This window comes from Pan paniscus, chromosome 3, assembly GCF_029289425.2.
Source record: "Pan paniscus chromosome 3, NHGRI_mPanPan1-v2.0_pri, whole genome shotgun sequence".
Lineage (NCBI taxonomy): Eukaryota > Metazoa > Chordata > Mammalia > Primates > Hominidae > Pan > Pan paniscus.
In genome coordinates, this window is record NC_073252.2 from 40,943,719 (window position 1) to 40,970,783 (window position 27,065).

At 39.2% G+C, this 27,065-nt stretch overlaps 2 protein-coding genes across 3 annotated transcripts in view; both read left to right on the forward strand.

Moving 5' to 3' along the window:
• The window catches only part of NSUN7 (NOP2/Sun RNA methyltransferase family member 7), a 60,027-nt gene that overhangs the window by 12,010 nt on the left and 20,952 nt on the right, over positions 1–27,065 (forward strand). For both annotated transcript variants that reach the window (XM_003832215.3, XM_014344636.3), the window contains exons 5-7: positions 12,403–12,555; positions 12,905–13,088; positions 14,191–14,401. In XM_003832215.3, the coding sequence (XP_003832263.3) occupies positions 12,403–12,555; positions 12,905–13,088; positions 14,191–14,401 (548 nt within the window). The remainder of the gene's footprint in view (positions 1–12,402; positions 12,556–12,904; positions 13,089–14,190; positions 14,402–27,065) is intronic.
• Positions 23,981–26,388, forward strand: LOC100985091 (ADP-ribosylation factor-like protein 4A). Its single transcript, XM_003832217.6, has one exon. It carries the CDS (start codon positions 24,293–24,295, stop codon positions 24,953–24,955), a length of 663 nt encoding a protein of 220 aa, XP_003832265.1. The 5' UTR covers positions 23,981–24,292; the 3' UTR covers positions 24,956–26,388.

Sequence of the window (27,065 nt, forward strand, 5' to 3'; positions counted from 1 at the left end):
GATTAAATTAATGCATGTGAAATGCTCAGTTAGAACCAGACATAAAGTAAATTGGTCAGTAAATGTTAAGTGTTACTGTTTGCTATGGTTTGAATGTGTCCCCCAGAATTCATGTATTGGAAACTTAATCCTCAGTATGACAATGTTGGGAGTTGGGGCCTAATGAGAAGTGTTTAGGTCATGAAGATTTCACCCTCATGAATAGATTAATGCTATTATAGAAAGGGCTTGTGAGATGGGTTTGCTCTCTTGTGCTTTTGCCCTTCTGTGTTCCACCATTTGATGACGCAGCAAGAAGGCCCTCACCAAATGCCAGCACCTTGATTTTGGACTTCTCAGCCTCCAGAACTGTGAGAAAATAAACTTCTGTTCTTTATAAATTAGCTGGTCTCAGGTATTTTGTTACAGCAGTGCAAAATGAACTAAGATACTGTTGATTCCAGCTTTTAGTTCTATGTTGTTGAACTTTAATAGAAAGTACAATGTAGCAACAACAACAATCTTGTAGGAAGATTTTGGCTTAGTGAATAGTCTGATTGTTACTGTCAACAATTGTCAGTGTGATGTCTGATTTTTATAGGCAATTTAAGCAGTTTTATTTAAATTATTGAAGGCTGAGACCAGAAGATTCAGGTAATAGTAATGATAATAATAGCTTACATTTATTGAGCACTTAATATGTGTTAGCCACTGTTCTGAGAAGCTCTTTACGTAACAATTCTATGCATTGGTTACTGTTACCAACCTGTAATTTTACACATGGGAAAAATGAGGAACAGACAAGTTAAAGCAGGGGTCCCCAACCCCAGGGCTGCAGACCAGTACCTGTCTGTGGCCTGTTAGGAACTGGGCAGCACAGCACGAGGTGAGCAGCAGGTGAATGAGAATGACCACCTGAGCTCTACCTTCTGTCAGATTAGCAGCAGCATTAGATTCTCATAGGAGCGTGAACCTGATTGTGAACTGCACATGGTGAGGGATCTAGGTTGCATGCTCCTTGTGAGAATCTAAGGATTCATCTAATTAGATGATCCTTATGAGATCATCTAATGCTTGATGATCTGAGGTGGAACAGTTTCATCCTGAAACCATTCCCTCCACCTTCCCCCAGTTCATGGAAAAATTGTCTTCCACGAAACTGGTCCCTGGTACCAAAAAGGTTCGAGACTGCTGAGTTAAAGGGACTGTTTAATGCCACAGAACTGGAAAGGGGAGTAGCCAGAATTCACACTCAGGAGTGACTCCAGAGTCCAAACTTCAACCATTTATATGCTAGCATTCCTTCCACTTAGCATAGTCAGGCTTGGCTGAGGTACTCTGGAAGTTTAGAACATAGTCATATCTCATGTCAGTGTCATAGCCATGAGAAATCACAGGATGGAGAAGAGCAAAAGCAATCAGATGTATGTACTCTCTGTGTTAAATAAGTAAGGATCTTGCGCCTGTTTACTTTGTGTCTGGGGGAAACCACCTTATTGCTAGTACCAGTATTAGGCAGCCTGACTCCCAGGATGGGCATTCAGAGGAAACTTGGTGGAGCAATATGCTATGGGACAGGCTCTGAGTTTCAGTTTCCTCGTGCTTCTCCTAGTTTCTGTTTGACGTAGTCAGGATTTAGGGGACTTTCATGTCTGAACTTAGTCTCAGAGGGGCTGATGAGAGCTGGGGTTATGCTGAGTCAACCAAGAAACCCACAGGGCTCTAACCAAGTAAGAAAGATTACACTGTGGTTTCATCAGAAGTAGACTTTAGCTGAGGATGCTGGTGAGGAAAGTAGGAGTAGGACAAGCAAAGGGCCTGGTTTAAGAGGTCAGAGGAACCAGAAGATATTAATGTCTAAGGATTCCTGATTCCCCAGATTTTCCCCATTCCCATAATTCACATCATGCTACTACCTGCCTTAACACATATTCTGGTTATATTGTTGTCAGTGCAGTTGTTTTTTCCCATACCCAAACCAATAGAATTTTATGCATTGCAAATCTTATTGCTAGGAATTAATTTAGGAATCTTATTCCTAATCAGTCACATTGTACTCAATTCACGTTATACTCAATTCATAATATACTATAGGAGAAATGCCTATGTTTAGTGATTGAATTGTGGAGAAGAATAGTAGCACATTGCTGAGAAAATACATGTACAAAGATGCCACAGTATTTTACTCAAGAGTCTTCTTTGTTTTTTTTAATTTTTAAATTTTTTTATTTTATTATTATTATACTTTAAGTTTTAGGGTACATGTGCACAATGTGCAGGTTAGTTACATATGTATACATGTGCCATGCTGGTGTGCTGCACCCATTAACTCATCATTTAGCATTAGGTATATCTCCTAATGCTATCCCTCCCCCCTCCCCCCACCCCACAACAGTCCCCAGAGTGTGATGTTCCCCTTCCTGTGTCCATGTATGTTCTCATTGTTCAATTCCCACCTATAAGTGAGAACATGCGGTGTTTGGTTTTTTGTCCTTGCGATAGTTTACTGAGAATGATGATTTCCAATTTCATCCATGTCCCTACAAAGGACATGAACTCATCATTTTTTATGGCTGCATAGTATTCCATGGTGTATATGTGCCACATTTTCTTAATCCAGTCTATCATTGTTGGACATTTGGGTTGGTTCCAAGTCTTTGCTATTGTGAATAGTGCTGCAATAAACATACATGTGCATGTGTCTTTATAACAGCATGATTTATAGTCCTTTGGGTATATACCCAGTAACGGGATAGCTGGGTCAAATGGTATTTCTAGTTCTAGATCCCTGAGGAATCACCACACTGACTTCTACAATGGTTGAACTAGTTTACAGTCCCACCAACAGTGTTAAAGTGTTCCTATTTCTCCACATCCTCTCCAGCACCTGTTGTTTCCTGACTTTTTAATGATTGCCATTCTAACTGGTGTGAGATGGTATCTCATTGTGGTTTTGATTTGCATTTCTCTGATGGCCAGTGATGATGAGCATTTTCTCATGTGTCTTTTGGCTGCATAAATGTCTTCTTTTGAGAAGTGTCTGTTCATATCCTTCACCCACTTTTTGATGGGGTTGTTTATTTTTTTCTTGTAAATTTGTTTGAGTTCATTGTAGATTCTGGATATTAGCCCTTTGTCAGATGAGTAGGTTGTGAAAATTTTCTCCCATTTTGTAGGTTGCCTGTTCACTCTGATGGTATTTTCTTTTGCTGTGCAGAAGCTCTTTAGTTTAATTAGATCCCATTTGTCAATTTTGGCTTTTGTTGCCGTTGCTTTTGGTGTTTTAGACACGAAGTCCTTGCCCATGCCTATGTCCTGAATGGTAATGCCTAGGTTTTCTTCTAAGGTTTTTATGGTTTTAGGTCTAATGTTTAAGTCTTTAATCCATCTTGAATTGATTTTTGTATAAGGTGTAAGGAAGGGATCCAGTTTCAGCTTTCTCCATATGGCTAGCCAGTTTTCCCAGCACCATTTATTAAATAGGGAATCCTTTCCCCATTGCTTGTTTTTCTCAGGTTTGTCAAAGATCAGATAGTTGTAGATATGTGGCATTATTTCTGAGGGCTCTGTTCTGTTCCATTGATCTATATCTCTGTTTTGATACCAGTACCATGCTGTTTTGGTTACTGTAGCCTTGTAGTATAGTTTGAAGTCAGGTAGCGTGATGCCTCCAGCTTTGTTCTTTTGGCTTAGGATTGACTTGGCGATGTGGGCTCTTTTTTGGTTCCATATGAACTTTAAAGTAGTTTTTTCCAATTCTGTGAAGAAAGTCATTGGTAGCTTGATGGGGATGGCATTGAATCTATAAATTACCTTGGGTAGTATGGCCATTTTCACGATATTGATTCTTTCTACCCATGAGCATGGAATGTTCTTCCATTTGTTTGTATCCTCTTTTATTTCATTGAGCAGTGGTTTGTAGTTCTCCTTGAAGAGGTCCTTCACATCCCTTGTAAGTTGGATTCCTAGGTATTTTATTCTCTTTGAAGCAATTGTGAATGGGAGTTCACTCATGATTTGGCTCTCTGTTTGTCTGTTATCGTTGTATAAGAATGCTTGTGATTTTTGTACATTGATTTTGTATCCTGAGACTTTGCTGAAGTTGCTTATCAGCTTAAGGAGATTTTGGGCTGAGACAATGGGGTTTCCTACATATACAATCATGTCATCTGCAAACAGGGACAATTTGACTTCCTCTTTTCCTAATTGAATACCCTTTATTTCCTTCTCCTGCCTAATTGCCCTGGCCAGAACTTCCAATACTATGTTGAATAGGAGTGGTGAGAGAGGGCATCCCTGTCTTGTGCCAGTTTTCCAAGGGAATGCTTCCAGTTTTTGCCCATTCAGTATGATATTGGCTGTGGGTTTGTCATAGATAGCTCTTATTATTTTGAGATACGTCCCATCAATACCTAATTTATTGAGAGTTTTTAGCATGAAGGGTTGTTGAATTTTGTGAAAGGCCTTTTCTGCATCTATTGAGATAATCATGTGGTTTTTGTCTTTGGTTCTGTTTATATGCTGGATTACATTTATTGATTTGCGTATATTGAACCAGCCTTGCATCCCAGGGATGAAGCCCACTTGATCATGGTGGATAAGCTTTTTGATGTGCTGCTGGATTCGGTTTGCCAGTATTTTATTGAGGATTTTCGCATCAATGTTCATCAAGGATATTGGTCTAAAATTCTCTTTTTTGGCTGTGTCTCTGCCAGGCTTTGGTATGAGTATGATGCTGGCCTCATAAAATGAGTTAGGGAGGATTCCCTCTTTTTCTATTGTTTGGAATAGTTTCAGAAGGAATGGTACCAGTTCCTCCTTGTACCTCTGGTAGAATTCGGCTGTGAATCCATCTGGTCCTGGAGTTTTTTTGGTTGGTAAGCTATTGATTATTGCCACAATTTCAGAGCCTGTTATTGGTCTATTCAGAGATTCAACTTCTTCCTGGTTTAGTCTTGGGAGAGTGTATGTGTCGAGGAATTTATCCATTTCTTCTAGATTTTCTAGTTTATTTGCGTAGAGGTGTTTGTAGTATTCTCTGATGGTAGTTTGTATTTCTGTGGGATCGGTGGTGATATCCCCTTTATCATTTTTTATTGCGTCTATTTGATTCTTCTCTCTTTTTTCTTTATTAGTCTTGCTAGCAGTCTATCAATTTTGTTGATCCTTTCAAAAAACCAGCTCCTGGATTCATTAATTTTTTGAAGGGTTTTTTGTGTCTCTATTTCCTTCAGTTCTGCTCTGATTTTAGTTATTTCTTGCCTTCTGCTAGCTTTTGAATGTGTTTGCTCTTGCTTTTCTAGTTCTTTTAATTGTGATGTTAGGGTGTCAATTTTGGATCTTTCCTTCTTTCTCTTGTGGGCATTTAGTGCTATAAATTTCCCTCTACACACTGCTTTGAATGTGTCCCAGAGATTCTGGTATGTTGTGTCTTTGTTCTCGTCAGTTTCAAAGAACGTCTTTATTTCTGCCTTCATTTCGTTATGTACCCAGTAGTCATTCAGGAGTAGGTTGTTCAGTTTCCATGTAGTTGAGCGGTTTTGAGTGAGTTTCTTAATCCTGAGTTCTAGTTTGATTGCACTGTGGACTGAGAGACAGTTTGTTATAATTTCTGTTCTTTTACATTTGCTGAGGAGAGCTTTACTTCCAACTATGTGGTCAATTTTGTAATAGGTGTGGTGTGGTGCTGAAAAAAGTGTATATTCTGTTGACTTGGGGTGGAGAGTTCTGTAGATGTCTATTAGGTCCGCTTGGTGCAGAGCTGTTACTCAAGAGTCTTCTTAGCTTTCAAGTAATTGAAGCCATCTTCACTTAGCTTGAGCAAAAATGGAAAAGAAAGATACTGGGATATCTCATACAACTCAAGGACTCAGGAAGAGAATTAAATCAGGAACTGGAAAGATGTTAGGACTTTAATTTGCTTTATCTCTTTATCTTTTTATCTCTGCTTCTCTCGTAGTATCTGCTTCATTTTTTTCCTCTGCACATCTGCCTACTCTGCTTTTCTAGTCTGCATGGAGAAGGCCCTACTGTTGTACCCCAGTACCCAAGCTTATGTTACAGTTGTATGCTAGTTTCTTCACTGAGACTAACTTATTATCTTACCTCCCATTTCTAAATTCCTGTGAGAGGAAATTCGATTGCCTCAGTACAGGTCAGGTGCAGTCTCTCGAGCCAATTCCCTGTAGCCAATGAAGTGGTATTCTAAACCACAGAAAGACAGCAGGAAGCCAACTCTATCTGCCTTCTAGGGCTTAAGACTGTAGTTCCCAGGGAAGTTCAGTCACTGTAAGCTCAAAGTATACCTTAGCATATATCTACTTAGAGGATAAAGACTAATTCTTTTTTTTTTCTTTTTTTTTTTTTTGAGACGGACTCTTGCTCTGTCGCCCATGCTGGAGTGCAATGGCACAATCTCGGCTCACTGCAACCTCCACCTCCTGAGCTCAGGCAGTTCTCCTGCCTCAGCCTCCCAAGTAGCTGGGATTACAGGCGTGCGCCATTATGCCTGTGTTTTTGTAGAGATGGGGTTTCAGCATGTTGGCCAGGCTGGTCTCAAACTCCTGACCGCAGGTGATCCTCCCGCCTCGGCCTCCTAGAGTGCTGGGATTACAAGTGTGAGCTGCCGTGCTCGGCCAGATAAAGACTAACTCTAAGAGGTTATAGAAGAAGAAGTAATTAGCAAGAAGCTGAATGAGAATGATTTCCTCCTTGTAAAAGTGGTTTGACCTTTGTTGTTGTTCCTCCTGGGAATCCTTGTGTTTTTTCACTCTTATACCCCTATGCACCAACATGTATCTTTTTCTTCACTTATTCATGGGTTTAGACATGTAATCCAAAATGATACCTATTATCATTTTTTTTTTTTACATATGAAAGGTCTTTAAGAACCCATTCTTTGTATAAAATGTAACTGTCTTTTTAATACTGTGTGACCAGGTTAAAAAAAGAGAGACCACAACCCCTTGTTTCTCACTCCCCATGACTTTCCACCAGCCCAATAATCTATTTCTATTAAATTATTTGTTGGACTGTTGTGAGGCAGCAATTGGAAAATAAGCAGTGAAAAAGTAGAGAAAGGAGGGGAAAAACTTAGTCAGTTCTTCTTCCAAACCACCCCAAAACCATTTATTCTGATATCTTCCACTTCACAGCTAAGGCATCACCATCTACCTAGACATCATCCTTGATTCTTCTTTCCTCCCCTCCCCTGCACTCAATCTGTGTCTAATGCATCAAGTCCTGTAACTCCAATTCAAAAACATACACTGAGCCTGTGTGCTTCTTTCCATTTCCACTACTACCATCCAAATCTATGCCACCATAATCTATCACTTGGACTACAATGATAGCTTCCTTAGATACATTTCCCTGGCCTATAACTCTCACTTTCCTGCAATCAATTCCACATGGCAGGTAGAGTGATATTTTCAAAATGTAATTGTATGGTCATGATAGAATATCTTGGATCAGACTTCCCCTTCTACTGTAAACAACTAGAAAACTGGCCAAAATATATCATAGGACGTAAAGGTTTTGGACATTAGACAAGAAGCAGCACAGAAACCTGATCCCTGAAAGAACAAAACAAATGAGGTGAGCCCTAGAATAGTCCTGGCTTTATGCCTGGAAGAATTCTCAAACTGCAATGCAGAAAGTAGAAAATAGCAGTCTTGCTGAGTTAAGAAAACAGAGAACAGTTTTAGAAGACTGAAGTGATTGTTTTTCTTCTTTATTGTATTAAGTGGCCAGGTGATTTACATTGACTGGTTTATGAATGTTAAACCAGCCATGCATTTTTGGGATAAGGCACATTTGCTCAGATATATTCTTTTTCTTATCTTCCCCAGTTTCTCTCATTCCCCATAATGCTCCAGAATTTCTAATTGCCAAAATGCCTTTTAAATACTTGTTCATGGGTTTTATCTCTCACATTCTCTCCACTCCTTCTTCAGAAACTCTTCACCTGTTTCACTTACCTAGTAAAGAGTCTGAAGCAGATGACTGATTTTACATTTTTCTGGGAAATTCAAGCAGTTCATTGAAGATTATCTTTTGGCATTAAGAAAATGCAATCAAGGTCAGGCGTGGTGGCTCACGCCTGTAATCCCAGCACTTTGGGAGGCCGAGGCGGGTGGATCACCTGAGGTCGGGAGTTCGAGACCAGCCTGGACCAACATGGAGAAGCCCCATCTCTACTAAAAATACAAAATTAGTCAGGCGTGGTGGTGCATGCCTGTAATCCCACCTACTTGGGAGGATGAGGCAGGAGAATCACTTGAACTCGGGAGGCGGAGGTTGCAGTGAGCCAAGATCACGCCACTGCACTGCAGCCTAGATAACAAGAGGGAAACTCCATCTCAAAAAAAAGAAATTGCAATCAAGTATCACTTAATGATGGGGATACATTCTGAGAAATGTGCCGTTAGGTGATTTCTTCTGATGGGAACATCGTAGAACATACTTACACAAATCTAGATGGTATAACCTACTGCACACCTATCCTATATGGTATAACCTAGTGCTCCTAGGCTACAAACCTGCACAGCATGTTATGTACTGAATACTGTAGGCAATTATAACACTATGGCAAGTATTTGTGTATCTAAACCTATTTAAATATAGCAAAGGTACTACCGTAGTAAACTTTTATGGGACCACCATCATAAACAGAGTTCATCATTGACCTAAATGTCATTATGCAGCAGATGGCTTTATTCAATTTATATTTAAAGAGAACCACAGTTCTGATATGTTAGACATTAGTAATGCAATTCAAAAACTTGAGTCAAAAACTACATAAATATTTCTGAAAATTTTAAAAATGTAAATGTATATTACAAAAAGCCAAAAGAAGTAGTAAAAAGCCAAAAAAGAGTAATATCAATTTCATTAAAAAATAAACTGAGGTGGCTGGGCACGGTGGCTCACACCTGTAATCCCAGCACTTTGGGAGGCCAAGGTGGGCGGATCATGAGGTCAAGAGATCGAGACCATCTTGGCCAACATAGTGAAACCCCATCTCTACTAAAAATACAAAAATTAGCCAGGTGTGGTGGTGTGCACCTGTAGTCCCAGCTACTTGGGAGGCTGAGGCAGGAGAATCTCTTGAACCCAGGAGGCGGAGGTTGCAGTAAGCCGAGATTGCACCACTGCACTCCAGCCTGGTGACAGAGCAAGACTCTGTCTCAAAAAATAAAAAATAATAAACTGAGGAAAAATGGCATATTAGTTAAGATGATTTTTTGCAACTGACAGATTCTGCAAAAGAGGGACTTTAAGATCATTTATGGAAGAATTGAACATGAGGCTACAGGAAGGGCGGTGATGTAGTGATGCTTCTGCTAAATAGAGCCTGTGACTCCAAAATCATCAGGACTCTAGTCTCTGCTTCTCTGTGCCTCCATTCTCTTATCATTCTATATTTCCAGGATAAGAAGCTTGGCTGCCAACAACTCCCTAACATGGGAGCTACATTTTATAGTACCAAACACTGGAAAAACTGGCTTGACTCTCTCTTCCTACCTCCAAAAAATCTCTGTCTTTCTTTCTTTCTCTTCTCTCTCATGCACGCCAGTTGGGCTTGAACTCTGCAATCAAATTACCTGAATTCAGATAATTGAGAGAGAGAGAATATGGAAGAGAGAGAAAGAGGAGATGTGACATGGCATACCATAGGAGTGGCAAATAGTTCAGCACGACTGACGATAGATTTATGGATGAGAGTGATGGGAATTGAGACAGGAAGAGTTGGTTCAGGTTGAACTATTAAGATCCTAGAATATCCTCATAAGGAGTTTAGATTCTGTCCTGTGGCTGGTGGATTTCATCTAAAATTTAAGCTTATATAAATATATATTTATAATTATATAATTATACATATATAATTATATAATTATATAATTAATATTTAATATCATAAAGGAAGCTCTGACTGTGTGTGTAACTGGGATGATGGTAAAAAAGATAATCAGGCAGCTCTCTGTGATAACATACAAACTGTAGCAGAAAAAGGACTTCTGGATCAAGAATATTGGGAAAGGCTACTTTGCTACCATTTTCATCATTGCAGTCCTCCTTATTTAAAGCTATGGAAGAAGCTTTTTTTAGTAACCACAAGATAGCGTACTTCATCTACAGAAGTATAGGTCTGGTTATTTTAAGAACATATGGATTTGATCTTTGCCCTAAGTCTAATATAGTATATTTACATAAAAATCTGTATAACTGCATGTACACTTTATTTTTTGTGGGATTAAATTTTGTTAAAAATCATGGTCCAAAATGTTTACTATCTGGAAAATTGGAGATTTATTTCTCCTTACACTCCTCCCGTATACACAGCACATGTATATTTCTCAGCTTCATATTTTTAGTCTTTAATGATTGAATAATTCAGTAATATCATTTATCATGATAAATTTGAACTAAGTATTTGCAAGTATCGTTAATAAAAAATAGTCTATACTCAGAATATCTCACAATGTATAATATAGAACAGTAACTCACCCCTTTTACATTAATTTATTTTTTGAGGTGCATTAATGTACTATGTCATTTTTTTAGTATCCACTGCTGTAGTTCTGTGACATTTAGACACAGAATTAGACAAATCTAATTTTATTGTAGTCCCAAAAGGCTTAATGTTTGATCACCCTTCCCTTTCCTTCCCAAGTTCCCCATCTTCTCTCTCTCATATACATACACATAATATTCCCACATAAACAATTTTTTTGGGTGAGATGTTCTCATTCTATTGAGTAGATAAGAAATGTAGAATAAGGACACTGCAGGCATGAAGAAAAGAAGTAGGGATTTAACAGTTGGTGCTAAAAAAATAACAGAGATGCTCATTTACTACCCCTCTTGTCCTGGCTCCCAGCATTCTTTGAAACAATTTAGGTGGGCCTGACAGTAATTCCCTGAAAGTGTGCTCCCCTTCTGTACCACCCACCAACCACAACTCAGATCGTATTTGACTGTTTTGTGACATCTTTTCTTATTTCTCACTCAAGGTTATACTTGACGTTGATTTCAGTTAGATTTCTACTGTGAAAATGCTATGAATATGGGTCAGGAATAAGTCCTGTGTTCTCATTCATTAAAAATTTGGGCTATGAGATCAAGAAAAATCATTGAGCCATCATGGTGATGCTAACCAGTTCTTGTTTTTCTTTTGTGATTTGGAATTTTGAAGCATGGGACATTCAGAACTGGGAAGGACTTAATACAGACTCATGAAAGTTCTTTAATCTTATCAAGACTATACTGTTGCCATCTGTGATACTGATAACTAGCCTATAATGAGTGCCTGCTATGTGCCAGGCACTGTGCTAAGAATTTTGCACACATGATTGATAATCACTACATTAATAACAAGGTAAGTTGACCACCTTTAACAGATGAGACAACTAGGCTGAAAAAGGAGATTAAGTAACATTCCTGAGGTTACACAGCTAGTAAGTGATAAAACCTGGATTTAACTTCAAGTTTGTCTGACTCTAAATCCTAGACCCTTCTCAATAAATAAAGTTTGTCTTTCTGCTGGGTGCGGTGGCTTACGCCTGTAATCCCAGCACTTCGGGAGGCTGAGGCGGGCAGATCACTTGAGGTCAGGAGTTTGAGAACAGCTTGGCCAACATGGCGAAACCCCATCTGTACTAAAAATACAAAAATTAGCTGGGTGTGGTGGTGCACACCTGTAGTCCCAGCAACTCGGGAGGCTGAGGTAGGAGAATTGCTTGAACCCACAGGGCAGAGGTTGCAGTAAGCCAAGATCATGCCACTGCACTCCAGCCTGGGTGACAGACGGAGACTCTATCTCAAAAAAAAAAAAGTTTGTCTTTCAACCAGTAATTAATATAATAGTTAAGAAATTGCTGCACAACTATACAGGGGCAGCAAAAACAGAAAGAAAGAAATCAGGATTATTGGATTTCTATTTTCTTTTCTTTTTCTTTCTTTTTTTTTTTTTTTTGAGACAGAGTTTTGCTCTTGTTGCCCAGGCTGGAGTGGAGTGGAATCTCGGTTCACTGCAACCTCCGCCTCCTGGGTTCAAGTGATTCTCCTGCCTCAACCTCCCGAGTAGCTGGGATTACAGGCGCCCGCCACCACGCCCGGCTAATTTTGTATTTTTAGTAGAGATGGGGTTTCCCCAGGTTGGTCAGGCTGGTCTCGAACACCTGACCTCAGGTGATCCACTTGCCTCGGCCTCCCTAAGTGTTGGGATTACAGGCATGAGCTGCTGCGCCCGGGCTTGGATTTCTATTTACAAATACGACACATTTTTATTTTAGACTTCAAAAATTTGAAATAGAATTGTTATTTGTTAAAATTCTAAATGTAATTTTTTAGAGTTTCCAGTGGAAAATTGATAGTCTTGTCTCAAATGCAATAGATTAAGGATGGATTTTCTGTCTCTAGTTTTAAGATAAAATTGGCTGCAGCATTGGCAAGATGTCGAATCAAGCATGATGCCCTTTCAATTTACCACATCCTTCCAGAAACAGTTAGGAAACAGGAACTAAGGGCCTCCACTTTACCACTTTATGCTTGGATAAATACTTGTAAAATCAGGTAAGTGTTTAAATCAAATTCTTTATATTTCAAGTCTCCATCCTTTTAAAATAATGTGATGAGAAGCATTACCTTTTTAAGAGGTGGGGGTGGTACATCTAGGGGAGTGATTAGGGAATCAGAGTTAAGTTCCAGAGCTTATGACCAAATTACCAAAGGTAATTACATAAATATGTTAACTTCTCTGCCTATAATTATCTTTTAGTTTATTGTTGGTTAAAATTGTTAGTTCCATTAGATGTAATGTATGAAGTGATATTTTTCTTTGTTACAGGAAAAAGGTGTTAGTGTTAAGGACATTTTTAATGTATTATATTTGTAATTACAAGCTAATGTTGTATATTTACAGCCCTGAAGAAGTTTATAATAATTTGAAGAGAAGAGGCTATAATAAAGTCAAATCTGTATTGCATATTGATGATAAAGTCTTTGCTGTGGATCAACATTGCTATGATGTCTTAATTTTTCCATCTCATCTTAAAAATGATCTTATAAATATAGATCTTTTCAAAGATTACAAACTTATATTTCAGGTAAACTAATATTTACTTTCATTGTGATTCTCAACAATCCAACCTAGCCAAAGAACTTCTCCACTTAAAAATAAAACCTAACACTGTTTATATTTTTATAGATTATCAGGGAGGTTTATAAGGCCTAATTGTCACCTTGAATAAAATTAATACCTCTACAATCAGTGCATCTGGTTGGCATCTTTGTCTCATGTGAATTTATAAAGAACATATTCTTCTCCCAGATTCCATGAATGGGAAGATTTGCATTGCTGGCAGCTGTAAGGTTCTACTTTTCTCCCCTAAAGGAGAATTCAAGAGAAAGTACAATGAGACCTTTTCTTCCTTCCCTTTCTGGGGAAGATGCTAGTGCCATCTTGCATATGAAAAAACAATTGTAATAGTTTTTCATAATTTCTTTAATATAGTCTTATAGCTTTGATTTGTAAGAGGTATATAAAGGCTCTCAATATAGGAAGAGAATGTGAGGTATAATGTAGTTTCAACAGAACGAAAATAAAAGGTATAAAAAAGTAGTTTAAATTCATTTTTACATCCTTAGATTCCAATTATTGCCTCAGATATACCTTGATCTTCTAAGGTTTATCCCTTTTCCACATTCATATTCTTGGGCAGAATCTCTTACCATATCAAGCACTGAGATCAACTGCAGAAGCCCAACCTGTCAAGCCCCCTTTGATGAGCTTCTCAAATATATTAATTTTAATCTCTGTGAGCTAGTGGCAATTTAGGTGACAAGGTAATGGGGAAGAGAAAATGGAAGTAGTAGATGAGTGGGTTTTTGTGAAGGGGTAAGAATGGGAGTTAAGATAGGACATCATTAATCTGTTGACCATATTTTAGAGATTCTGGCATTGCTTTATACAAAACTTAGACAGTAACAGTCATAATTTAGGCTAAACAAAGTTAAGCTCTTTGTTTTAAACATCAGTTGTCTTTGTTAACTCTTTACTTAGACATATATTAAGATGTTAAAACTAAAATGGGTTAGGTATCTAATATTACTATGAGGTACTTTCTTTTATGTAAAGCAAATAGAAGTCAGCTTATATTTCTAGCCATACATACCCTTTGAAATTCTAATCATACCATTATCTTACAGGACAAATCTCGAAGTCTTGCTGTCCATTCTGTAAAGGCTTTATTAAATATGGATGATGATATCTTAATGGTCAATACAGGTTCATGGTACACAGTTGCCCACATGTCAATTTTAACAAATAATAATACCTCAAAAGTATTTGTGTGTGGAGTACAATCACAAGCTAAGGATCCTGACTTGAAGACCCTTTTCACAAAAATAGGATGTAAAAGTATGTAAAAATATTTCTTCATTTGGTGATTATTGTTCTACAAGATTTTAGAAACGTTAAAAAGTTTTAATTTATTAGTTTTTTTGTAATGTAAAAGCTCTATATGTGAACTAATATCTTAAAATCCTTACTAATCTATGTCTTATCAGGCTGTCCTTGTTGCTTAATTTGGTTAAACAACTGTGGGTTAAATTAATTTCTTGGTACTTTGTAATACTGTTTGACATTTAGCTCACATAATTTGAGGCTCAAACATTTAAAGTAGAAATGTATCATTTAATAAATAAGAATGATTATCATTTAATAAATACTTAAATAAGTGCTTAAGTGACAAAGATAATATCTAGGACTAGAAGCTAAGTCTTTTTTTTTTTTTTTTTTTTTTTTGAGATAAAGTCTCACTTTGTTGCCCAGGCTGGAGTGTACTGATATGATCACAGTTCACCGCAGCCTCTACCTCCTGGGCTCAAGAGGTCCTCCAACCTCAGCCTCCCAAGTAGCTGTGACTACAGGCTCATGCCACTATGCGTGGCTAATTTTTCTAATTTTTGTAGAGCCAAGGTTTTGCAGTGTTGCTCAAGCTAATCTCAAACTCCTGGGCTCAAGTGATCCACCTGCCTGGGCGTCCCAAAGTCCTGAGATTACAGAGGCGTGAGCTACCAGGCCTGGCCTAGGAGCTGTCTTTTAGGCTTCTTGTTTTTTAAAAATGTTTCCATTGGATCATTCTAACTAAAGATTACATTTTATTATAGGTTCAGCGAGGCTGAAAAACTAAGCAAAACTTTTAACAGATTCACAGGGATAGGGAGACAAAAAGTGGAATTCAGGATTTGACCAGGAGAGGTAGCCTGGTAAATACTCAGGATTTCACTTGGAGTCCCGAAGTACATCTTGGATAGTGATCAGTCCTCCAAAGAATTAGAACCCCCATTCCAGTCATCTTAATTCCCAATTAGATTAAGGTGATCTGGGATTGCTAGTGCCCAGTCTTAGCTGCCTGCCAGAAGCAAAAGTAAATTCCCTCTGGAGGAAAACAACATCATCCTACATTTCTAATTATCTTCTAAATTTTTTCATTTTTAAAAATTTTTTTTAATTTTTCTGAGGTGGAGTCTCCCTCTTGTTGCCCAGGCGGGAGTGCAGTTGGTACCATCTTGGCTCACTGCAACCTCTGCCCCCCGGGTTCAAGCGATTCTCCTGCCTCAACCTCCTGAGTAGCTGGGATTACAGGTACTCGCCAACATGCCCCGCTAATTTTTGTATTTTTAGTAGAGGTGGCATTTCACCATGTTGGCCAGGCTGGTCTCGAACTCCTGACCTCAGGTGATCCACCCATCTTGGCCTCCCAAAGTACTAGGATTACAGGCATGAGCCACCACACCCGGCCTGTATCTTCTAAATTTTTTCTAATGCAATATCTACCACTCAATTTTATAAAACACTGACAGAACAAGAAAAGATATGACTAAAACAGAAAGCACTGCGGTAGAAGCAGACCCACAGTGTATCTGGAGATACTGGATTTATCAGACGTGGACTTTAGTTTTACTTTTTTGAGACAGGGTCTTGTTATGTTGCCTAGGCTGATCTCATACTCCTGGGATCAAGCAATCCTCCTGCCTCAGCCTCTCAAGTAGCTGAAATTACAGGCAGGTGCCACTGCACCTGACTAAAAATGTACACTTTAAAATAACTATGATTAATAAGCTGGAGGGACTAAATGTCAAATTTTAGAATTTTAGCAAAGACCTGGAAACTATAATCAAAAAAGCTAAAAGAAAGTTCTAGAACGGAAAAATACAATGTGTGAAATTAGGAAATAAATGAGATATGGATTTTACAGTAAATTACACAGAAATGAAGATACAATGAGTGAACTGATAGGCCTGAAGAAAATATCCAGACTTAAGCATGGGGAGACAAAGGATATGAAAGAGGTCATAAGACACACATGAGACTCAGTGATTCAGTTATCTCATGTGTGTGTGGAATTGCAGATGGAGAGGAGAAAAGGAATTGGAAAGAAACAATATTTGAATTTCAGGCTGAGAATTCTTGAAAGTGGATGAAAGACATTAAGCCACAGATTCAAGAAGCCCTGTAAAAGTCTAATCAGAATACATGGAAAACATATCCTATGGCCTGAATATTTGTATCCCCACAAAATTTGTATGTTAAAATCCTAACCCCCGAAGTGATGGTATCAGGAGGTGGGGCCTTTGGGAAATTGTGAGGGCAGAGCCCTCATGAATGGGATTAGTGCCGTTATGAAGGGGACCCCAGGGACCTAGGTAGCCCCCTTTCACCATCTGAGGATACAGCAGGAAGGCACTATCTGTAAGAAAGCAGGCCCACACCAGACACTGAATCTGCTGGTGCCTTGATCTTCAACTTCCTAGTCTCCAGACTTGTGAGAAATAAAATTCTTTTGTTTATAAGCTACTCATTCTATGGCATTTGTTGTAGCAGCCCAAACAGACTAAGGTAACATATTAGGCATACCATAGCATACCTGCTGAAAACCAAAGAGAAAGGCATTGGTGAGTAGCCAGGGAGAAAATACATATACCATCAATGGAATAGCAATAAAATTAAAAACTAAGTTTTCAATTGAAACAATTAAAACCAGAACCATTAAACAATGTCTTCATAATGCTGAAAGAAACTGCCAGGCTAGATTTTTATATCCACCAAAAATACTCTTTGAAATAAAATAAAATAAAGATATTCTCAGACAAACAAAATCTGAGAGTTTGTCACTAGTAGACACAGTAAAGGGAATACTAAAGATACATGGTTTGGGTAGAAGAAATTGGAGGCTGGGCACAGTGGCTCATGCTGGTAATCCCAGTGCTTTGGGAGGCCAAGTTAGGAAGAGGCCAGGAGTTTGAGATCAGCCTGGGTAACACAGTGAGACACTGTCTCTACTAAAAATTAAAAAAAAATAGCTGGATGTAGTGATGTGCAGCTGTAGTCCTAGCTACTCAGGATGCTGAAGTGGGAGGACCACTTGAGCCCAGGAGTTTAAGGTTACAGTAAGCTATGATTGTGCCACTGCATTCCAACCTGGGTAACAGAGCAAGACCCTGTCTCTGCCAGGCGCGGTGGCTCACGCTTGTAATCCCAGCACTTTGGGAGGCCGAGGCTGGCGGATCACAAGGTCAGGAGATCGAGACTATCCTGGCTAACACGGTGAAACAGGGTCTTTACTAAAAAATACAAAAAATTAGCCGGGTATGGTGGCAGGCGTCTGTAGTCCCAGCTACTCATGAGGCTGAGGCAGGAGAATGGCATGAACCTGGGAGGCGGAGCTTGCAGTGAGCCGAGATTGCGCCACTGCACTCCAGCCTGGGCCACAGAGCCAGACTGTTTCGAAAAAAACACTCTGTCTCTAAAAAAGTGGAGATGCTGAAAGAAATGAAGAAAAATACAAAAGTTAAGTACATAGGTAAATCTAAATGATTATAATCTAATGTTTAATGGGGTTGCAAATTAATGTCTGCGGGACTAAAGATATTTAATGTTATATGCAATTAAAATAAATTACAACCATGACATATAATTTTAGAGGAAAGAAAAATAGAATTAATGTGTCCTATGGTTTTTGCTTTTCTAGGAAGTGGTAAAGTAGTATATTAAGTCAATGATGTTTGCTATAATTTCTGGGACAATGAGTAACACATAATAAAATAATGTATAATGAATAGTTAAGGGGGAGAGGAATGAAATATAGAATTGGAATATGAGTCTAAAAAAAGATAAAAAAGGAGAGGACAGGTGTGGTAGCTCATGCCTGTAATCCTAGCACTTTAGGAGGCAAGGCAGGAGGATCACCTGCGGCCAGGAGTTCGAGACCAGCCCGACCAGCATGGTGAAACCCCATCTCTACTAAAAATACAAAACTTAGCCGGATGAGTGGTACAGGCTTGTAGTCCCAGCTGCTTGGTAGGCTGAGGCATGAGAATCACTTGAACCCCAGACGCAGAGGTTGCAGCGAGCTGAGATCGCGCCACTGCCCTCCAGCCTAGGCAACAGAGTGAGACTCCGTCTCATAAATCAATCAATCAATCAATCAATAAAGGAGAGAAGACCAGGCACAATGGCTCATTACTGTAATTCCATTCCAGCACTTTGTGAGGCTGAGGCAGGTGGATTGCTTGAGCCCAGGAGTTTGAGACCAGCCTGGGCAACATGGTAAAACCCTATTTCTATCAAAAATACAAAAAATTACCCAGGTGGTAGCACACACCTGTGGTCCCAGCTACTCAGGAGGCTGAGGTTAGAGGATTGCTTGAGCCCAGGAGATCAAAGCTGCAGTGAGCCATGATTATGCCACTGCACTCTAACCTGAGTGACAGAGCAAGACCCTGTCTCAAAAAAAGAAAAAAAAAAGGAGAGAAAGGGGACATAAAAAAAGCAAGACAAATAGCAAATAGGATGGTAGATTAAACCAAATAACATATATTTAAGCTTACATACATTATATACATATGACATTAAAATACGTAAACATTGAAATACACACACACACACATATATATATATATATTTTTTTTTTTTTTTTTTTTTTTTTGAGACGGTGTCTCGCTCTGTCGCCCAGGCTGGAGTGCAGTGGCGTGATCTCGGCTCACTGCAAGCTCTGCCTCCCAGGTTCACACCATTCTTCTGCCTCAGCCTCCCAAGTAGCTGGGACTCGTGCCTGCCACCACACCCGGCTAATTTTTTGTATTTTTTTAGTAGAGACGGGGTTTCACTGTGTTAGCCAGGATGGTCTTGATCTCCTGACCTCGTGATCCACCCGCCTCGGCATATATATATATATATATATATATATATATATATATATATTTAAGACACAGTCTCCCTCTGTTGCCCAGGCTAGACTGCAGTGGAGCTATCTCAGCTCACTGCAATCTCTGCTTCCCGGGTTCAAGCAATTCTCATGCCTCAATCTCCTGAGTAGCATGCACCACCTCACCCAGATAATTTTTTTGTATTTTTAGTAAAGACATGCTGTGTTGGCCAGACTGGTCTCGAATTCCTGAGCTCAAAGTGATCCACCTGCCTTGGTCTCCCAAATTGCTGGGATTACAGGTGTGAGCTACCATGCCTGGCCTAAAATATTATACATTAAACACATTTAAAATACATGGGCTGAATACTTGAAAGTCAATATTGGATTTTTGTTTGTTTCCTATTTGTTTGTTTGTTTTTTTCTTTTTGTTTTATAGAGACGGGGTCTCGCTCTGTCACCCAGGCTGGAGTGCAGTGGGGCAATCTCAGCTCAATATAAATTCAACCTCCTGGACCCCATCGATACTCCTGCTCAGCCTCCCAAGTAGCTGGGACTACAGGCATGTGCCACCACACCTGGCTAATTTTTTTATTTTTTGTAGAGATGACATCTCACTATGTTGCCCAGACTGGTTGTGAACTCCTCGGCTCAAGCAAGCCTTCTGTCTTGGCCTCCCAAAGTGTTGGGATTACAGGCATAAGCCACTGTGCCCGGTCAGTCTTGGATTTTAAAAGATCAACTAAATGCTATTTACCAGAAATGCTCTTAAATAAAAGGATACAAAAAAACTTGAAAGAACAGAAAAAGATATGCTGTGCGTATGCTAATAAAAAGAGCTGCAGACAAATAGATTCAAGTCAAGAAACACTGCTAAAAATGAAGAGAGGTATTTATAATTATGAAAGGTTTAATTCATCAGGAAAATATGACAGTACTAAAGATATATGTACCTAATAACATAGTCCTAAAATATATAGAGAGTAAAATTGTCCAGAACAAGCAAACCTTCTCTGTACACAAAAAATCCAAAGGAATCAATGAATAAACTATTAGAACTAACAAATTAGTATATAGTAAGGTTGCAGGATACAAAACGAATATATAAAAATCTATTGTATTTCTATCTACCAACAATGAATAATCTAAAAAATGAAAGAAAACAATCCTTTTTATAACATCAAAAATAATAAAGTTCTTAGCAATAAATTTAATACAAGAAGCTCAAGACTTGTACAATGAAAAACTACAAAATATCACTTAAAGAAATTAGGAAGCTGGATGCTGTGGCTTATGTGGGAGGCCGAGGTGGGTAGATCACTTTGAGCTCAGGAGTTCAAGACCAGCCTGGGCAATATGGCAAAACCCCGTCTCTATAAAAAATACAAAAACAAATTAGCCAGGCGTGGTGGCTCATGCCTGTAGTCCCAGCTACGAGGGAGGCTGAGGCTGGAGAATCTCTTGAACTTGGGAAGTAGAGGTTACAGTGAGCTGAGATTGCACCATTGCACTCCACCCTGTCTCAAAAAAAAAAAAAAAAAGAAAAAAAGAAAAGAGAAATTAGGGCCGGGTGCAGTGGCTCACATCCGTAATCTCAGCACTTTGGGAGGGGCTAAGGTGGGAGGCTCACTTGAGGCCAGGAGTTCGAGACCAATCTGGCAACGTAGCAAGATCCCATCTCTACCAAAAATTTAAAAATTAACCAGCCATGGTGGCACATGCCTGTAGTCCTAGCTACTTGGGAGGCTGAGGTAGAAGGATCACTTTAGCCCAGGAGTTCAAGGCTGCAGTGAGCTGGGTCATGCCACTGCACTCCAGCCTGGGCAACAAAGTGAGACCCTGTCTCTAAAAAAATAATAATCAAGGAAGACATAAACAAATGGAAAATATTCCACGTTTAAGGATCAGAACACTTAATATTAAATTGATCTACAGATTCATTGCAGTTCTTATAAAAAGCTTAGCTGAGCTTTTTGCAGACATTGACACACTGTTCCTAAAATTCACATGGAAATTTAAGGAACCCAGAATAGCTAAATGAGTCATGAAAAAGAACAAAGTTTATAGGACTCACATTTCCTGATTTAAAAGCTTACTACACAGCTACAGTAATCAAGAAGTGTGATGCTAGCGTAAGGGTAAATGTATAGATCAGTGGAACAAAATTGAAAGTTCAGAAATAAACCCTTACATTTATGGTCAGACTTTCAACAAGGTTGCCAAGACCATGCAGTGGGAAATGAATAGTCTTTTCAACAAATGGTGCTGGGACAACAGGATAGGCACTTGGAAAAGAATAAAATTGGATGCATATCTCAAATCATATACAAAAATTAACTCAAAATGGATCAAAAATATAAGTGTTAGAGCTAAAACTCATAAGAAAACACAGGTAAGTTTTCATGAGCTTGGATTTAGCAGTGGTTGTTTAGATATAACATCAAAAGCACAAGCAACAAGAAAAAAATCGGTAAATTGGACTTGATTAAAATTAAAAACTTTTGTGCTTCAAAGTCACTATCAAAAAACTGAAAAGACTGGCCAGGCACGGTGGCTCATGCCTGTAATCTCAGCACTTTGGGAGGCCGAGGTGAGTGGATCACCTGAGGTCAGGAGTTCAAGACCAGCCTGGCCAACATGACGAAACCCTGTCTCTACTAAAATTACAAAAATTAGCCGGGGATGGTGGTGCACACTTGTAATCCCAGCTACTCAGGAGGCTGAGGCAGGAGAATCACTTGGACCCAGAAGGTGGAGGTTGCAGTGAGCCAAGATTGTGCCACTGCACTCTAGCCTAGGCAACAGAGCGAGAATCCATTAAAAAAAAAAAAAAAGATAACTCACAGAATGGGAGAAATTATTTTCAAATCATCTATCTGAAAAGGGACTTGTATTCAGAATATATAAACAACTCAACAATAAAAAGACAAGTAGCCCAACTTAGAAAGGGCAGAAGATCTGAATATTTCTCCAGTGAAGATCTACAAATGACCAGTAAGCTCATGTGAAAAGATGCTCAAAATCATTCATCATTAGGGAACTGCAAATCAAAACCATAATGAAATACCACTTCAAACCCACTAGTATGGCTATAGTAAAAAACAGGAAAATAACATGTAAGCAACAATGTGGAAGAATTGCTGATGGGAACATAAAATGGTGCAGCTACTTTGGAAAACAGTTTGGCAGTTTCCCAATAAGTTAAACATAGAGTTACTATATAACTTAAGAATTCCACCTTTAGGTCCATACTCAAGAGAATTGAAAACATATATTCACACAAAAGCTTGTACATGAAAGTTCATAGCAGTGTTATTCATAATAGCTAAAAAGTGGAAATAGCCCAAATGTCCATCAAATGATGAGTGGATTAAAAATGTGGTATATCCATACAATGGAAGAGTATTTGGCCATAAAAAAGAATGAAATCCTAATGGTGCAAGATGGACGACTCTTAAAACATGATGCTGAGTAAGAAAGCCAAACAAAAAAGTCCTCATTTATGATTACATTTTGGGGGAAGAGGACAATATCCCAAATAGGCAAATCTACGGAGACATAGAATAGATTAGCAAATGTGATGGGCTGGTTGCCCTTTCCTGAGATGGGCTGGGAAAATGACTACTAATGAGTATGGGGTTTCTCTTGGGAGTGAAGAAAGTGTTGCAGAATTGGTAGTAGTGATGGTTACACAGCTTGGTGAATGTACTCAAAAGAACCCCTGAGTTGTATACTTAAACCTTAAGAAAATCAGAACCAAAAGCTAGACAATTTGTCAATTTATCTTAGTGGGAGATTTTAACAGACCTCTCTCAAATTGAAAACAAATTAGTAAGATAAGTAAGGATATAGAAGATGGAAACAACATAATCAGCAAGTTAACCAAGCTAACATATGTAGAACACCGTACCTAGTGACTGCACAGAACACATAAATAGCAAAAATTACTACATGCTGGGCCAGGAAGCAAGTTTCAGTGACTTTCAAAGGACTGAAATCATATAAAGTTGTTGTTGTTGTTGTTTTAGAGACTGGGTCTCACTGTCACCCAGGCTGTAGTGCAGTGGTGTGATCCTGGCTCACTGCAGCTTGATCTCCTGGGTGCAAACAGTCCTCCCACTTCAGCATCCCAAGTAGCTGCTATTATAGGCACATACCACCACTCTCAGCTATTTTTTTTTTTTTTTTTTTTTTTTTTTGGTACAGACAAGGTCTCACTATGTTGCCCAGGGATTACAGGGATGAGTCACCACACCAAGCTCCTAATATGTTTTTCAGCCACAGTGGAATCAAGCAAGAAATCAGGGAAAAAAGAAAAAAAAAAGTAGGAAATCCCATGACATTTTGGATTTTTTTTTTGAGATGGAGTTTCACTCTTGTTGCCCAGGCTGGAGTGCAAAGGCGTGATCTTGGCTCACTGCAACCTCCACCTCCCAGGTTCAAGTGATTCTTCTGCCTCAGCCTCCCAAGTAGTTGGGATTACAGGCACGTGCCACCATGCCCAGCTAATTTTTTGTATTTTTAGTAGAGATAGGGTTTCACCATGTTGGCCAGGCTGGTTGTGAACTCCTGACCTCAGGTGATCCACCCGCCTCAGCCTCCCAAAGTGCTGGGATTACAGGCGTGAGCCACCATGCCCAGCCACACTTTGGAATTAAAATGACATACTTCAAAATAATTTATCAGTTATAAAAGAAATCACAGTGGGAATTAGAGAATATTTTGAACTTAACGATTGTAAAAATACATGTTAACATGTAGAATGCAACTAAGAGGGAATGTTGTAGGCTAAAATACTACCATTAGAGAAGAAGAAATAGTAAAGATTAATGATGCTTACATGCATGATAAGAAGTTAGAAAAATAGCATCAAAGCTGGCGCGTGGCGCCTGCCAGGCGCCCAGTCCTCCGCCATCGCCCACGCCTCCCTGATGCCAGGGAATAGGTATCAGGGCACCTCCCCAGCGGCTGGGAGAGACGCTGAGTGAAGAAGAGGGAAGGACGGTTAGTCAGTCTTATAGCCGGATCAGTTACCAAGAGAAGTTCTAAAGCAAGAAGAGAAAAGCATTTCAATTTGGGACATTTATTTGCACCTGGAAATGGGGAATGGGCTATCAGACCAGACTTCTATCCTGTCCAACCTGCCTTCATTTCAGTCCTTCCACATTGTTATTCTGGGTTTGGACTGTGCTGGAAAGACAACTGTCTTATACAGGCTGCAGTTCAATGAATTTGTAAATACCGTACCTACCAAAGGATTTAACACTGAGAAAATTAAAGTAACCTTGGGAAATTCTAAAACAGTCACTTTTCACTTCTGGGATGTAGGTGGTCAGGAGAAATTAAGGCCACTGTGGAAGTCATATACCAGATGCACAGATGGCATTGTGTTTGTTGTGGACTCTGTTGATGTCGAAAGGATGGAAGAAGCCAAAACTGAACTTCACAAAATAACGAGGATATCAGAAAATCAAGGAGTCCCTGTACTTATAGTTGCTAACAAACAAGATTTGAGGAACTCATTGTCTCTTTCAGAAATTGAGAAATTGTTAGCAATGGGTGACCTGAGCTCATCAACTCCTTGGCATTTGCAGCCTACCTGTGCAATCATAGGAGATGGCCTAAAGGAAGGACTTGAGAAACTACATGATATGATCATTAAAAGAAGAAAAATGTTGCGGCAACAGAAAAAGAAAGATGAATATCAATACCTATTATATCTGTGTGGAGTAGGTTTTCTCTGGTCTGATTTTGACAAATAGAAGAGTGTCTACAGCGTGGTTTGCCTGCCTGTCTGCCCTCCTGGATGCTATTAAAGCTTTGTTTTGTTGAACAATCAGATGCCCAACTCTGTTGCCTTGTGGAAGATAAGTAAATGCAGTGCTTCTTAAAGTGGTCTCTTCTCCCTACCCCACAAATATTTTGGTACTACCATTTGGGGAAGCCAAGCAAGGATAGTAAATTGACCAGAACACAGTTGTGGGAATTTGGCCTGAAGTTAGTGAAATAAAACTTTAAAGAGTGAAAAAAAAAAGAAAAATAGCATCAAATAAATCTGATGGAAGAATATAATAAAGATGGCAGGAATTAATGTTACAGAAAACAAACAGAATATCTCTTAACAAAACCAAAAAGTGACTTTTTAAAAAGAAAATACAATTTTACACTGCGGAAGGCCGCAGGGACCTCTGCCTAGGAAAACCAGAGACCTTTGTTCATGTGTTTATCTGCTGACCTTCTCTCCACTATTATCCTATGACCCTGCCACATCCCCCTCTCCGAGAAACACCCAAGAATGATCAATAAATACTAAAAAATAAAAATAAAAAAATAAAAAAGTGATTTTAAAATGTAAAAAAAAGAAAATATAATTTTAAAAGAAAATATAATGATTCATCAAGAAAAAGAACATAAAACAATTCAGTTATCAATAATATCACTGCAGATCCTAGATACATTTAAAGCACAATAAAAAGATACTATGAGCAATTTTATGCCAATAAACTTGAACATTTAACTGCTATGGATTCCTGGATAGACAACTTGCCAAAACTGAGAAATAGTTTTGGAAAATCTGGATACTCTTGAATCTGGCTATTAAGATCTTAAGATTAATGGCTATTAATATCTGTTGAATTCATAATAGAAAATCTTCCCACCCACAAGACAAAAAGTTTTTAAAAATTTTATTCCTATATGATGTTGTCACAGAATTCTGCAAATAATTTAAGGAAGAAATAATACTCTTTCAGAGAATGGAAGGAGGAACTACTTCCCAGTTCATTTTATAATCTCGATGAGGTTGCTCTTTCCTTTTATTTATTTATTTTTTTGAGATGGAGTCTTGCTCTGTCGCCCAGACGACTAGAGTGCAGTAGCACGATCTTGGCTCACTGCAACCTCCACCTCCCAGGTTCAAGCAATTCTCCTGCCTCACCCTCCTGAGTAGCTGGGATTACAGAGGCACGCCATGACGCCTGGCTAATTTTTGTATTTTTAGTAGAGATGGGGTTTCACCATGTTGGTCAGGCTGGTCTCAAACTCCCGACCTCGTGATCCGCCCACCTCGGCCTCCCAAAGTGCTGGGATTACAGGCAAGAGCCACCGTGCCCGGCCGAGGTTGCCTCTTCCTGAGATGGGAAAGACTGTGGTACAGTTAGGTTTTAGTTATGTTAGGTTTAAGATGCCTGTTAGACATTAAGTGGAAATGTCAAGCAGGTATTTGGGTACACTCTTTTGGAGTTCAGGGGAGAAGTCTATGTTAAAGATACATATTTGGGATTTGTTAGCATTTACATAATATTGAATGTCATGATCACTAAAGAAGTGAGTTTAGGTAGTAAAGAAATCTAAAAGCCGATTCCTGGACACTCCAATACCTAGAGGTCAGGAAGCTGAATAAGAGGGAACCAGCAAAGGAGCCACAGAGAAGTAGGAGAAGAATCAAGAGAAAGCAAGTTCAGGAACTGGGCCAGTTCTTATTATTGCCTCTCAGCTCTAAACCCACACTTTGTCCTGCCTTGTGATGCTGGAACTGTACTCTGATTCTCCGTTTCTCCATTGCCAACTGCCTCTGTCATTAGAGGGTGCCGAGAGACTTTGTAAGACTGGAAGAGGAAGAAGAAAGGACTTTTCTTCTTCCAATGCTTGTTTATCCCTATGGTGGCTGTGTAGAATCCTGGCAGTGTTCACCACAGCATATTCCTTTGGTAACCGTGCCCTCTTCTCAGAGACCTGAATCTCAGCCTGGTGTGTGTTGTGTGTAGGTTTGGGGGCAGGGAGGTGCTCTGCTGAGTTTCCAAGTTCCTTGTTCATTTTTCTCTCAGTCGTGGGGCTGAGGGTGGGAATAGTGGCTGCTCTCTGCAGTTCTTA